This window comes from Pocillopora damicornis, chromosome 14, assembly GCF_964200805.1.
Source record: "Pocillopora damicornis chromosome 14, jaPocDami1.2, whole genome shotgun sequence".
Taxonomy (NCBI): domain Eukaryota; kingdom Metazoa; phylum Cnidaria; class Anthozoa; order Scleractinia; family Pocilloporidae; genus Pocillopora; species Pocillopora damicornis.
Window position 1 is genome coordinate 13,797,595 of NC_142683.1, and position 12,406 is coordinate 13,810,000.

At 37.3% G+C, this 12,406-nt stretch overlaps 1 protein-coding gene across 1 annotated transcript in view; it reads right to left on the bottom strand.

The window, feature by feature from the left end:
- Positions 1-4,250: 4,250 nt before the first annotated feature.
- The window catches only part of LOC113681777 (uncharacterized), a 15,515-nt gene continuing 7,359 nt past the window's right edge, over positions 4,251-12,406 (bottom strand). Inside the window, exons 3-6 of the mRNA XM_089193806.1 lie at positions 11,144-11,305; positions 10,787-10,864; positions 8,382-8,449; positions 4,251-7,430 (exon numbers count right to left, since the gene is read on the bottom strand). Of these exons, the coding sequence (XP_089049932.1) occupies positions 4,440-7,430; positions 8,382-8,449; positions 10,787-10,864; positions 11,144-11,305 (3,299 nt within the window). The 3' untranslated portion in view covers positions 4,251-4,439. The remainder of the gene's footprint in view (positions 7,431-8,381; positions 8,450-10,786; positions 10,865-11,143; positions 11,306-12,406) is intronic.

A 12,406-nucleotide genomic window follows, 5' to 3' on the forward strand; every position in this document is an offset into this window, starting at 1 on the left:
CATCGAGTATGTGGTGGCTTCTGTACTTCGACAGGCGAACCTCGTACCTCAAGATGGCGGCGTTCTTACTTTGGGCTTAACTCACCTTAACTCGTAAACTTTCCTGTTTGTGGCGACAATTTCTAGATCTACCATTTGTAATAAAACCCAAATATTCATATTCATACTTCTTTTCATTTTTAAATACGGCGAAAATATACATATTTTCCTTTGCTTTATGATATAAGTTAGGGAAATATTGAATGTAAAGATCGTTGTTAATCAGTTCAGGTTAGGTTAAGAGCAATTCATTGTTTCATCGCTAGAGCTCTTATTCGCTCCTGCAAATATTGACCACATTCATCTGGCAACCTTAAGAGTAATAAACGAAGAATCACGCCTGAGAGTCTCATGACTGACACGAATATTCATGGCGCCTCCTGGAGTTAAGCGCTCTTTAAGTTGATTATGCACAAATATGTGCATTGAGGATGCACAAAACCTTTGAATCAACCTCACTTTTTACTGGTTTAAACACTGAATTACTTGCGTTTGAACATTTACGTGACAAAAAAACCAAGCAAATAAAAATACAATGAGTCTCTGTAATAAAAATAAAGTGGAATTGCATTTTCAGGATTTAAACCCGTTTGTATGTTTAAGGGAAACATACAAGAATTAATTAACAACTTCGCTTGAGACACGAATATCATGCCACGTGCATGTCCATGTGCAAAGTTATTATATCGGCCAATCAGAGGAGAGAAAATTATCTCAAAGAACCGATACGAATTCAAAATAAGAACAAGAGAACTGCAAAAACTGCTCGAACACGCGGGTGTGTAAGCAGGGCGGGGAGAGGTTAGATATAAAAGTTGCAGTAGAAGGATGTATAATGCTATTGAAGGGAGAGGGGAGAGGGGCGTATAGGCGTGCGTATTCGACGAGTTTAATCTACGATGTAAGGAGACATGAAGTCCAATAATTGACGAAACGTGTTTGCTCATAATGAATCTCTCTAGTTGTTATCGACTGCCTCTTAGGGAGCATTATAGTAACTTATCCTTTCTTAATCATTGTTTCGTCAAAACTCTTTAATTAATTAGAGACCATTAGCCAGGCTACTTCCGCTTGCACGTGAATCAGCACCACTCCCTAGAGACAATCACATGCTACACTCTACAGCAGGTTAGTGTGACTATCACGTATTTAGTTGTGAAGTGCGTGTGTTTCATCCAAGGTCTTAGAAAGGCGATGATAGACTCCTAGTTCAAAGTGGAGACGCCATCCTGTCATCTTGTCTCATTCTGTACCTTTTTTCTTGTGTGACAGGGGCTTAATACAATCAACCTTGTGTGTTTGTATGCCCTTCATGAGTGATACCTGAAAAATTTGTTGCAACAATTCGACGAAGTGAGCATAGGGCTCACATCACCATTAAAGCTGTGTTACCAGAATTTCACGTTCATTTTGTATACATCAGTCGAAGAAAAACAAGCTAATGGTATAAATTAACCCAAAGAACTGTACAAGCAAACTAACTTAACCCTTCCCCGTCAGTCCGCTGGTGTACCGTCACTTGCCCATGTATGCGAAGAAGAAGCCTTAATTCAGACATTCAAAAGTTTCCTACAAAATGCAGCGATTATGTCGCCGAGACATGGAGGGAGCTCTTCCAATTTACAACTGCAACTGTGATGAGAGGACTGAGGAGAGCAAATATTGGCACCTGATCATTGTGGAATGGATATCAATCGAAAGGAAAACTGAGATTTTACTAGAGATGACGTTAGGAGGACACCATTCTAACGTGGACAAAATAGACATGACAACAACTACTAAGGGGGGGAGGGGTAAGGAGGTGCATGAGCTGAAAGAAGCCTGACGTTGCGCGAGGATTGAGACGAATGAAAATTAAAACAAACAAGGAGATAGTTGCGTCTGATGAAGCGCGAAGAATAAAGTTGAGGACGATGAAAGAAGTGCGCGTAAACATGAAATAAGGGAAACATACGATAAAAAAAGAAGGATGGAGAAAAAAGCGATGCGCAAATGTGAAAAGTTGTAAAAACTTGAGTTAGAAAAAAAGTAAAAAAGGCGCACACATGTAACAGTATAAACACGTCTGTCGGCGTTCAAAGCCGTTTGACAATATGAAGAGCGATTGACAGTGGAAGAGACACAATCTAAGAAAGGAAGCGCTTCTGTTAAGTGGGTGGGGACTTGAAACATGGAATGTTACTTCACTGTCAGCTGCACAGATGAGCAACCTGGCGGGTCAAAACAGGAATTGAAGTCCCCATAGGATCTGTTCTCTCTGCTTCTTACGTGAATCCTTAGAATGTGGAGACAGACAATGAAAATCAACGCAGTTTTTTTATTTTATACGCTGTTTATTTCTATTACACAAAGAAGTAAAACAAATAAGTACAATAGAACTGCATTGAATTGTTCAAGGCTTTAAGTAAAATACGCGCTAAACGGAGGCACTAAAATGGACCCATTTACTTCCAAGACTGATTATAATTTAAATTCTCCTCACAAAATTAATACACCTACAAAAATGGTGTCCAGAATTAGAGAAAATCAAAACTGGAGGATAATTTTATGCTACAAACGAAATGTTTCATCGAATTCTAAGAATGAAGCAACAAAGAAACACATTCTTATTATTTAGGAGAATTTGTCTTCAGAACTTGGGAGTGCATGAGTTAATTAAACAAAGGTAAATGAACAATTATCTTCCACTGTAAATAAAGATAGCATCAAAATACTTCACATGAAATTCAAAGACGTTATACATTGGTTAAAAGCGTTCCACCTTGTCTTGTTTTTAAAATCCTACGTTATATCATATTAAACCATGTGCAAGGTTAACTACTGCATTTTCTACCAGCATATACAAATGGTAATTACAAAAGTCTGCAAAAGTAAGATTGATTTAACAAAAATTTCTTCTAACACAGCTGTGATACAGTATATCTTAAACTTTTGACCACATAACGGGTTCTAATTACAGAGTTCTCTGAATACCTAAGTATAAATTCTTAAACCTAAGAAAGATATTATCAGACATCTTCAAATTATACTAAGGTAAATTGAAAGCCATGAAAAAAAGTTCAACAGGGAAAATTTCAAACAGTGAAAGTTTTCTCCAGAAGCCCAGAAACTTTTCAACTACGGACTAGTTTGCGTTTATTTATGAACCATTTCACCATATTATTTCCCATTGAGGACTACATGGCTTTTTTCAATTGCTTCTCTAATTTATGGGTGTAAATATTTTCCTATTAAAACCAACAAAAAACAACCTTGTCACACATATTAAAAGTTAAAGCTATAACTTCAGTTACAGTGAGCTCTGCCTCGTTGTTTCCTTGTTTAGATTACATGGACAATTTTTTACCTCTCTGTCGTGATTCTCTTAATACATAAGTGTTTCATAGAACGGACTAAAATTGACCAAACTCGTTTGATTTAAATCAGGGTTGTAGCCAGCTTTTAGACTTGTTGAAGGCCTGTTCCCTAAGAAAGTTCAATTTTTGTTTCAACATTAGCAAGAGTCATATTGTCAAAGTCAAGAGGGTGGAAAATAATTGTAGGCCGGGCCTACGGGACTAGAGGCTGGCTACACCCTTAAAACTATATCTAATGTCTCTAATTTATGGTCAACAAAATTCAATAACATCATCTCGGATGTTTACTTCTTCAAATCAAGCTTAGAATGGCAATCTTGGCAGTGATAGAATTAGATTGCATTAAAATGGATTGAAAAAAAAATGATAATCTACTTTTAGTAAAGATAATCTCAATTTTTAACAAAGAAATTTTTGGTGTAGAAAAACCATCCAAGTTTAATCAACGTACGGCTGAAAATTTTGAAGATCAAATTTTTGAAATAAAAAATGTGCCAACTTTGCAAATGACGAACTGTTTCTTTGCTTATCAAAAGCTTAAAGTATAGACGTAATTAAAACCTGATGTACTAGCTCCTGGTTATATAAAAGTAAAAACCTTTTAAAGGCTTTTATATGATTTTCAAAGCTTTTTTTGTTTTTGTATGGAAAACAATTTAAAAATTGTTTTCTATACACCTGATTGTAACACAGGAATAGAGCTGAATGTCATTTGGCGAAAACGGAAACTTCCTAATCGCCTTCAACTACTGCACGCATTCATTAATGAAGCCTTGTTACATTTCGTTTTCTTCACAAGCATTAAATTTGTTAAGGTAAGAAGAAAGACAATTCCACTCATCAAACTGTTATGAAATAATCTGTTTTTATTTCCTCACAAAAGTAAAGTTACACATCTCAAGTTCCATTTAACGAAAAAGTAAAAAGGTTATGAAAAATAGCCAAAAATTGTCAAAATAGAGAAACATTTAAAACTTCTAAGTTCGTGAGTCATTCTTTTTGAGATGAAAAAATAATTGATTTATGTGATTTTATATTCAAATTTTATCTTTCTTTTGCCATAAAGTCAATACTGACGTCATCTCCAATCAGTAAAAAGGGCGCCCAGTATTTGATGTCGCGGAACTTGTCTGATTCTCTGAGGCTTTTCGTGGCCAGGTTCAGTGACTCACTTGCAGGTTTACCTTCCGCAAGGTGTTGATAAAAGTATTTCATGAACTCGAGAGTAGCCTCGTCATCGATCTTCCACAGGGACACCACAACAGACCGAGCACCAGCCCCCATAAAGGCGCGCGCAATGCCAACCACACCTTCAGCCTTGATCTCGCCCTGACCACTGTGGCAGCAACTGAGCACCACAAGTTTGGCACGTAGTTGAACATTTAACACATCTCTAATTGTTAAAATGTAATCCTCCTCTCTTGGCATAGTAGATATTCGCTTTGGGTCAGGAGTAAGAGCAATTTCGCCAGTTTCCATACATCCGTGTGCCGCAAAGTGAACTAAGGAAACGGAACTGAGTCTTTTCAACACCTCACGTTTCGTGGCCTGTTTGCCAGTGATTGGCGTGATATTCAGAATTTTTCCGATCATTTCTACTTCTTCTTTAGCACACGGAAGCGGATCGAAGAATTCATCTCCCTCGCTATCAGTAACCTCGGCTACCCACGGCTCTCCTACAAGTAACGCACCACTTCTTTTGTGATAATCATCTGGGCAATCGGCAAAGAGTCTAAGACTTGTTAACGAAGGAGCGAGTCGGATTCTGAACGATTCACACAGATATTTAGAATTACCATCCATGAGTGCAGCGTAAGGAACGAGCCACAGGGGTCCATCGGGAATAATGAGTAGCTCATCCCCTTGAACCAGGTCAGCCACCGGCTTCATAACGATATCATACAAAGTGCGCAAGGATTCGTTTTGTTCGATGGGAGCTTGAGGGTTGTCCTCTTTAGTTTTCTCATCCACTTTTGAACAGCTCTCCCTCAAAGCATCCAAAGATCGATTCTCGCATCTCCCATCAGAAACAACACCAAGTTGCGTATAGACACCGAGCATGAACGACTCAAAGGACTGGCTAGCTCCACTATTCTCTGAAACAAAACCTTTGAGTTTACTTTGTCTTAACTGAACTTGTTTTTCTTCGGACACAACCCAAAGATTGACGCCAGTTCCGTCCACTGCCTGAAAGACAGTGTCTGATGGAACGTTCTTTAACACTGCTAAAATTTCATCGCCTCTCTTGTGCTGACTAGTTTCACCACAAAAACTGGATTCCATGAGGTCGTTGAGAGCTTGAGCTCGTCCTTTCTCAGCAGCAAATAAGGCTTCAACGATATTACATTGTTCTACGAGAACTCTAATCAAACCTGTATACACACCTTGATACTGATTTCGAAAATTGACTTTCCATTCATCTTTAGATTTTAGAAGTACTCTCAAGGAATCGTATAAAGTTATGCTAGCTTGGTAATGTTCAACAGCTTTTGGTAATCGACCCATCATCTCCAAAACCCATCCTAACGAGGAGTAGGCCATTGCCTCCAAGGGTTTGTCTTCTCCCTCTTTGGCAATGTTGAGCATTAGCTTGTATGACTTGTTGGCTTTGATCAAGTCTCCCAAAGTCCTATACACATCGCCAAGACTGCCATAAGCTATACCCTCCCCATGCCTGTCTCCTACTTCTTTAGTTATTTTAAGATGTAGGTTCTGGAACTCTATGGCTTTTTTTAAATTACCCAGACTGCAATAAGCATTGCCAAGATTGCCATAAGCGTTACCCTCCCCATGCTTGTCTCCTACTTCTTTTGCTATATTGAGATGTAGGTTGTGGTACTCTATGGCCTTTTTTAACTCACCCAGCTTGTAATAAGCCATGCCAAGATTGCAATATATGTTACCCTCCCTATGCTTGTCTCCTACTTCTTCAGCTATTATAAGATTTAGGTTCTGAAACTCTATGGCTTTTTTGAAATAGCCCAGACTAGAATAAGCATTGCCAAGATTGCCATAAGCACCACCCTCCCCATGCTTGTCTCCTACTTCTTTCGCTATTTTAAGATGTAGGTTGTGGTACTCTATGGCTTTTTTTAAATTACCCAGTTTGTTATAAGCATTGCCAAGATTGCAATAAACGTAACCCTCCCCATGCTTGTCTCCTACTTCTTTAGCTATTTTAAGATTGAGGTTGTGGTACTCTATGGCTTTTTTGAAATCACCCAGTCCTTTATAAGCAATGCCAAGATTGCCATAAGCGCTACCCTCCCCATGCTTGTCTCCTACTTCTTTAGCTATTTTAAGATGTAGGTTGTGGTACTCTATAGCTTTTTTGAAATCACCCAGTCCTTTATAAGCAATGCCAAGATTGCCATAAGTGGTACCCTCCCCATGCTTGTCTCCTACTTCTTTAATTATTTTAAGACGTAGGCTGTGGTACTCTACGGCTTTTTTGAAATCACCCAGTCCTTTATAAGCATTGCCAAGATTGCCATAAGCAAGGCCCTCCCCATGTTTGTCTCTTACTTCTTTTGCTACTTTAAGATGTACGTTGTGGTACTCTATGGCTTTTTTGAAATCACCCAGACGAATAAAAGCATTGCCAAGATTGCCATAAGCACCACCCTCCCCATGCTTGTCTCCTACTTCTTTAGCTATATTAAGATGTAGGTTGTAGTACTCTATGGCTTTTTTGAAATCCCCCAGACTAAAATAAGCATTGCCAAGATTGCCATAAGCGTTACCCTCCCGATGCTTGTCTCCTACTTCTTTAGCTATTTTAAGATGTAGGTTGTCGTACTCTATGGCTTTTTTTAAATTACCCAGATTGATATTAGCATTGCCAAGATTGCAAAACATGTTACCCTCCCTATGCTTGGCTTCCCAGTTATAGAAGTCAATGACCTTCTTGACATCACCTGAACTTGGACCAACATGGTCATAGCTAATGTGATATTTTTCCTCCACGGACTTATCTCCCATTTCTCTGAGAGACTGAAGTCTTAATGACAACAAAATCCTATTATTGTTGTCAATCTTTTTTATGTTAAGGTTTAAAAATGTAGAAAAAACAAAAAAGATCATTTTTCTGGATTGATATTTGATAGTCCATTTTTATAGTTGCGTGCTTGGTTCCCAAGCCCTTTAACAGGAGTGTGGCTAAGGGTTACCTTGTTATGATACAACATTACTGCTTTTCAAATGCAAATTACTTTGCAATTATACCTACTAGATACTGATCTCTCTCATCAAGGTAATCTTCAGCCTCACTCCAAATCAAAGGCCTGGAAACTAAGTAAACAACTGTAAAATGGCTTATCAGGAAGGCTTGTGTTAAGGTAGATGTCAGTTTAATAAACAATCAGTCTTAAAGTCAGGTACGAAATAAATCTACGCATTACAAAACGTTTTCCACTGCGTGTACCTCAAATGTTAACCCCTTGTTTCCAAAACTTGGGAAGCACTTGCTTGATTTTTAAATTAATACATCTTTAAGTTCAGACTAACATTTTACAGCAATGAAAGAAATGACTCTAAAACACAGATATGTGCCTTTCAAAGTTATATTTGCCCATAGGAAAATACAATGAAAGTTTCCGAGTTTCTGAGTCGTGAAAAAAAATTTAAAGGCAAGAAAATCAACATAATATATATAAGCATTGCCAAGCATCTTTTTCTGACTCGATTTAGAGAGATCATCTATCCACATATGTATACACTGGGTGAATATTAGTCTTTTAACTAAACTAAAGTACCAGTTGTTGCATGGATATTATGACTAAGACATGGCTAAAAGGAGTATATCACTATTGAGTCATAAGGTATTAACTTTTCCCACAGTTTTTACTCACACGCACTAAAAGTATGAGATGAAAAGTTGCCATCGTAATTAATACCCTTCTTTGCATTTTCTCCCTTGAAACGTCAAATTATGGAGTATTTCCATCATACCCATGGTAAACAATTAAAGATTACTTGAAAGGATACAGCTAATCCCTTATCACACCAAGTGATTGCTTCTTTAAATCTCTTTAGTTTAACACAGGCAGTGGCTCCTGTAGGCAACAACACGAAGAAGCAAATAATTACTATAGCTCAATTCCAAGAAAAGAAAAGGAAGCCTTTGAAAGCTAAATCATTACAGACCAGAAAACAAAACAAAACCAAAAAACTGAAGGGAAAAGAATGAACAGGCCCTATTAGGTTTCAGCTAGATTAGCTTTTGATAATTGAAACTTCTAAGAACATTTAAATTGCAGCAAGAGATAGAAATAAAATATAAGAAATGCAATGTGAAAATAGAAAAATAAACCCATCTTTTTATAATTTTTATAATTATAGTACATTTTTAGTTTTAAAACCTTTTTAGAACCAGGTTAAATTTCAACTTCGATCATAATTAAAAAATAGAGAAGCCTTGACTGTGCTCTGTTCTGTTATAAAGCACTTAGGAAGCGGCTAGAGCACGAAAGAAGTGTAGGGAGAAACACTCGACTACGTCTCGTGTTTCTCCCTACACTTCTTTCGTGCTCTAGCCGCTTCCTAAGTGCTTTATAACAGAACAGAGCACAGTCAAGGCTTCTCCTTTTGTTTTATAATAAAGAATCTGTTAAATTCCCCAAGAATTACTTTCAATTTTCAAAACAAACTTTATTTCCAAAGCGAACAACAGTGTCGTCAGCATGCTCTATACTCTCATAAAGCACGCTACAATCAGCCAATCAGAATCCCTGTCAGAATGGTTCAAATAACCTGATTGGCTGTACAACACAAAAGCTGTCAAAAGTGTCAAACCATCAAAGTTCAAAAACCATCAAAGTTCACATTCTACGATAGTTTACAAACTAAAATAGTTCGGCAGGTCGAATTTAACACTTTTTCCTGAAGTTTTTAAGTCTCTAAAACAGAATCTTGAAGTGAAATTTTCAGGGAACTTCAGCCGAATTATGGCTCACAAAAACACGCGAGTTCTTTCACATGACAAGGTAGAAAACAAACTGTTCAAGGCGAGTGTTTTTCGAATGAACGAGGGCCGAATTCACCGGAACATGAAAATCGCTCGGGACGACAGCACCGCAAAACTCGGCTGCAGTGACTGATGTGACTTTCCGCTCAACGCATCGGAAAGGATATCAGAGCAAGCTCTTATTTTTTCACTCGATGGGCGGCCGATGTAGCTTCTGAAGCTTGCTTTACAGTGATGACCGGGATCGCCATGATGAGCGAGCCGCGATGGACTTCAGCATGATCATATTCGCTCAGAAACCTTCGTGATTAGTATGAATTTTAACAGTTATGGCAGTTTGGTTATATTTTTCATCATTTCTGTTTTGTTCTGTTTTGTTTTTGAACACTGAACTTTATATACTATATGAGTGTTAGCTGTGTTTGATTTTTATTACCGTACGTAAGCTTGCAATCTAACTGAGCTTGAAAATCTTCAAAACTCGGAATGCCTATTTTGTTTTTCCTTTTGAGGATTTTCGTATCTGCTCACATTTTAATAACGTAAATTACGGCGCCTGGTATGTTCACAAACCTTTGTTTGGTTCTTCTGTTGCTACTTGCCTACTTGTTGCGAAATTTCACTTTCAATTATCGGAAAAAAGCTAAAAAGAAGTCCCGGAAAAGGTGGAACATAGTACAAGTTGGCAGATGGCGTGACAGCTTTAGCTCAGCTCTATGCTCTATACTCTCATAGAGCACGCTCTTTCAACCAATGACAGCGCGCGTTATATCCGAACTTTATTATAATACAAAATAAAAAATTTGATTTGATATTAACTAAGTTTCCCTTTAGTTTGAGTTAACTTGTTTGATTTAATCAAAGACAAAGAGTTAATAATTGATTCCTAGGAGGTGACTCAAACTAAGGCTTGAAGTTCACCAAGAATAAGATTTACTCATGCCGTCTCTAGTAACATTATTAAAACATGTATAATAGCACTTCAAGTTGAGTTATACCTAACGAACAAACGAGGTATTAGTTTTCTCACAGTTTTGAGTTAAGTCAAGTCCTTCCTTCTTTTCAAAACAGCTTAATAGTGGACTAAACATATCTGACACCTCTACCTAACTCAATAAGCAAAAGAAAACTAAAATACTCATGCTAAAATTTTGCCTTAATTTGCATTCAGCATTGAGTTCTTCATTTAACTCAAACTAATATTCTCATCATAATGAAAAGTCACGGCACAGCAGTCAAGAGCTGGATTCAAATGAACATCAGGATGGTCATGACCTCTTAATGAAAGTCAATTGAGACAAGATTTAACTTCATTTAACCTCATTTAACCTTAAAGTGTTGAGTTCTATATTATTATTATTATTATTATTATTATTATCATTATTATTATTATTATTATTATTATAGCACAGCTAACATATCTAACCTCTCATAATTGCTTTGAGGGAAGTTGGCATTAACTCAATGGCTGCTTCTACATCCCTCAGTGAATCCTGGTGATTTCCTGTTTTTGAAATAAATATCTCTGATTAGCTGTACATATAACAAACCCACCACCTTTACCTCAATTTTAGGAAAAGCTTGTGATGCTCATTGATATCTGGGGTAAGAGGTACATTACTTCTATGCATTTTTGAGGCCAAGATAAGGCATATATACTTTTCCGGAGAATTTCTTTTTGGGCATGCATTCAAAATTATCACCTTTTTCAGAAAACTACTACTGACAACTCAATAGCTTCAAAAGAGAAAAAAATAGGATATAAAAGCTCTCATCATCCTACCAAGTTTAAGATGTGCAATAGCCCTGTTGTTGTACAGTTTGGCCTTCAGTTCTTTCTCATTACAGTTCACTTTAATTCCTTTGGTGTAAAAATGAATAGCATCGATGAAATCTCCTTTCTTGAAGGCCTCATTACCTTGATTCCTGTGAAAATCAGCCGTGGCTGCAAAAAAATATATAGAAAATAATTTCTGTCAAATTCTGTGGGTAGTTAATTAGTGTGTAAGCAGAGCTGCCAAGATCCGAAGATTTAAAATCTGCAGATTTTTTCTTTTGTGCCAGCCACTTTTGCACCTGCCTGACTTGACCCATCCCTGAAAACCTTAGATGACATCAGCAGCCACCCCTCCCTCCTCACAGGACAAACCCTTCTCAGTTAACTTATAAGAGAGTTTTTTTGGTCGAAAGCTTAACCAATCAGACTCAGTTGCTGTTGTAGTTGTTGTTTAGAAGAAAGTGTAATCCCTACTTTGAAACAATCTAAGTGCAATCAAGAAAATTGAGATAAAAATCCTAAGATAATCATAATAACATTGGATATAGGAAACCTGGAGTTCAAATGTTATATTTCTGTGAGGAACCGACCCAAATCCTATTTTATCTTGATGGTTTGATGACCCATATGGGGGGCCCAGAGTATAGTTCTTTTTCTGTGAGACTCTCTGATAATCAGAGAGAGTTGGCATAATTATAAGTCTACTGCTTTAATTACATCTAGATAGTTACTGAGTTAATAAGATCTAGATCTTGCAATCATAAAAACCAGAAGCAATATTACCCATCGACAAATAGATAGGATTTAAATGATAAGAATGATAATAAAGAAGATGAGATTATAAGTTATCATAATGCTAATAATGTGGGTGACAACAGTGGTAATAATAATGACGAGAATTAAGCGTCATTCAATTTAAAGCAAACCTCTGGGCATTTACTTTTCACAAATTTTTATGTAAAAAACAAAATACTTAGCAACTGTGACTTTCAGCACATTGACCAAGCTTTAAAACGTAGACCTTATGCGCTTTTTTTTCTGAGCCATTTGTTAGCGAACGTGCACTATGTACCTTAAACACCTATATATTCAATGATATAACACATGTATTCTAATGGGAAGTCTTGACACTTCTGGTTCAAATTTCTCAATGCCAGTCAGGCAAGGTTCAATCTCCCCCTACCCTTCCCCCCTCCCCTTTGGCTTGGATGATGATCAAATGCCCGTGGGTTGCTCGAGGAGAAGGGAGGGGATGTTGAAGCTTTCAAA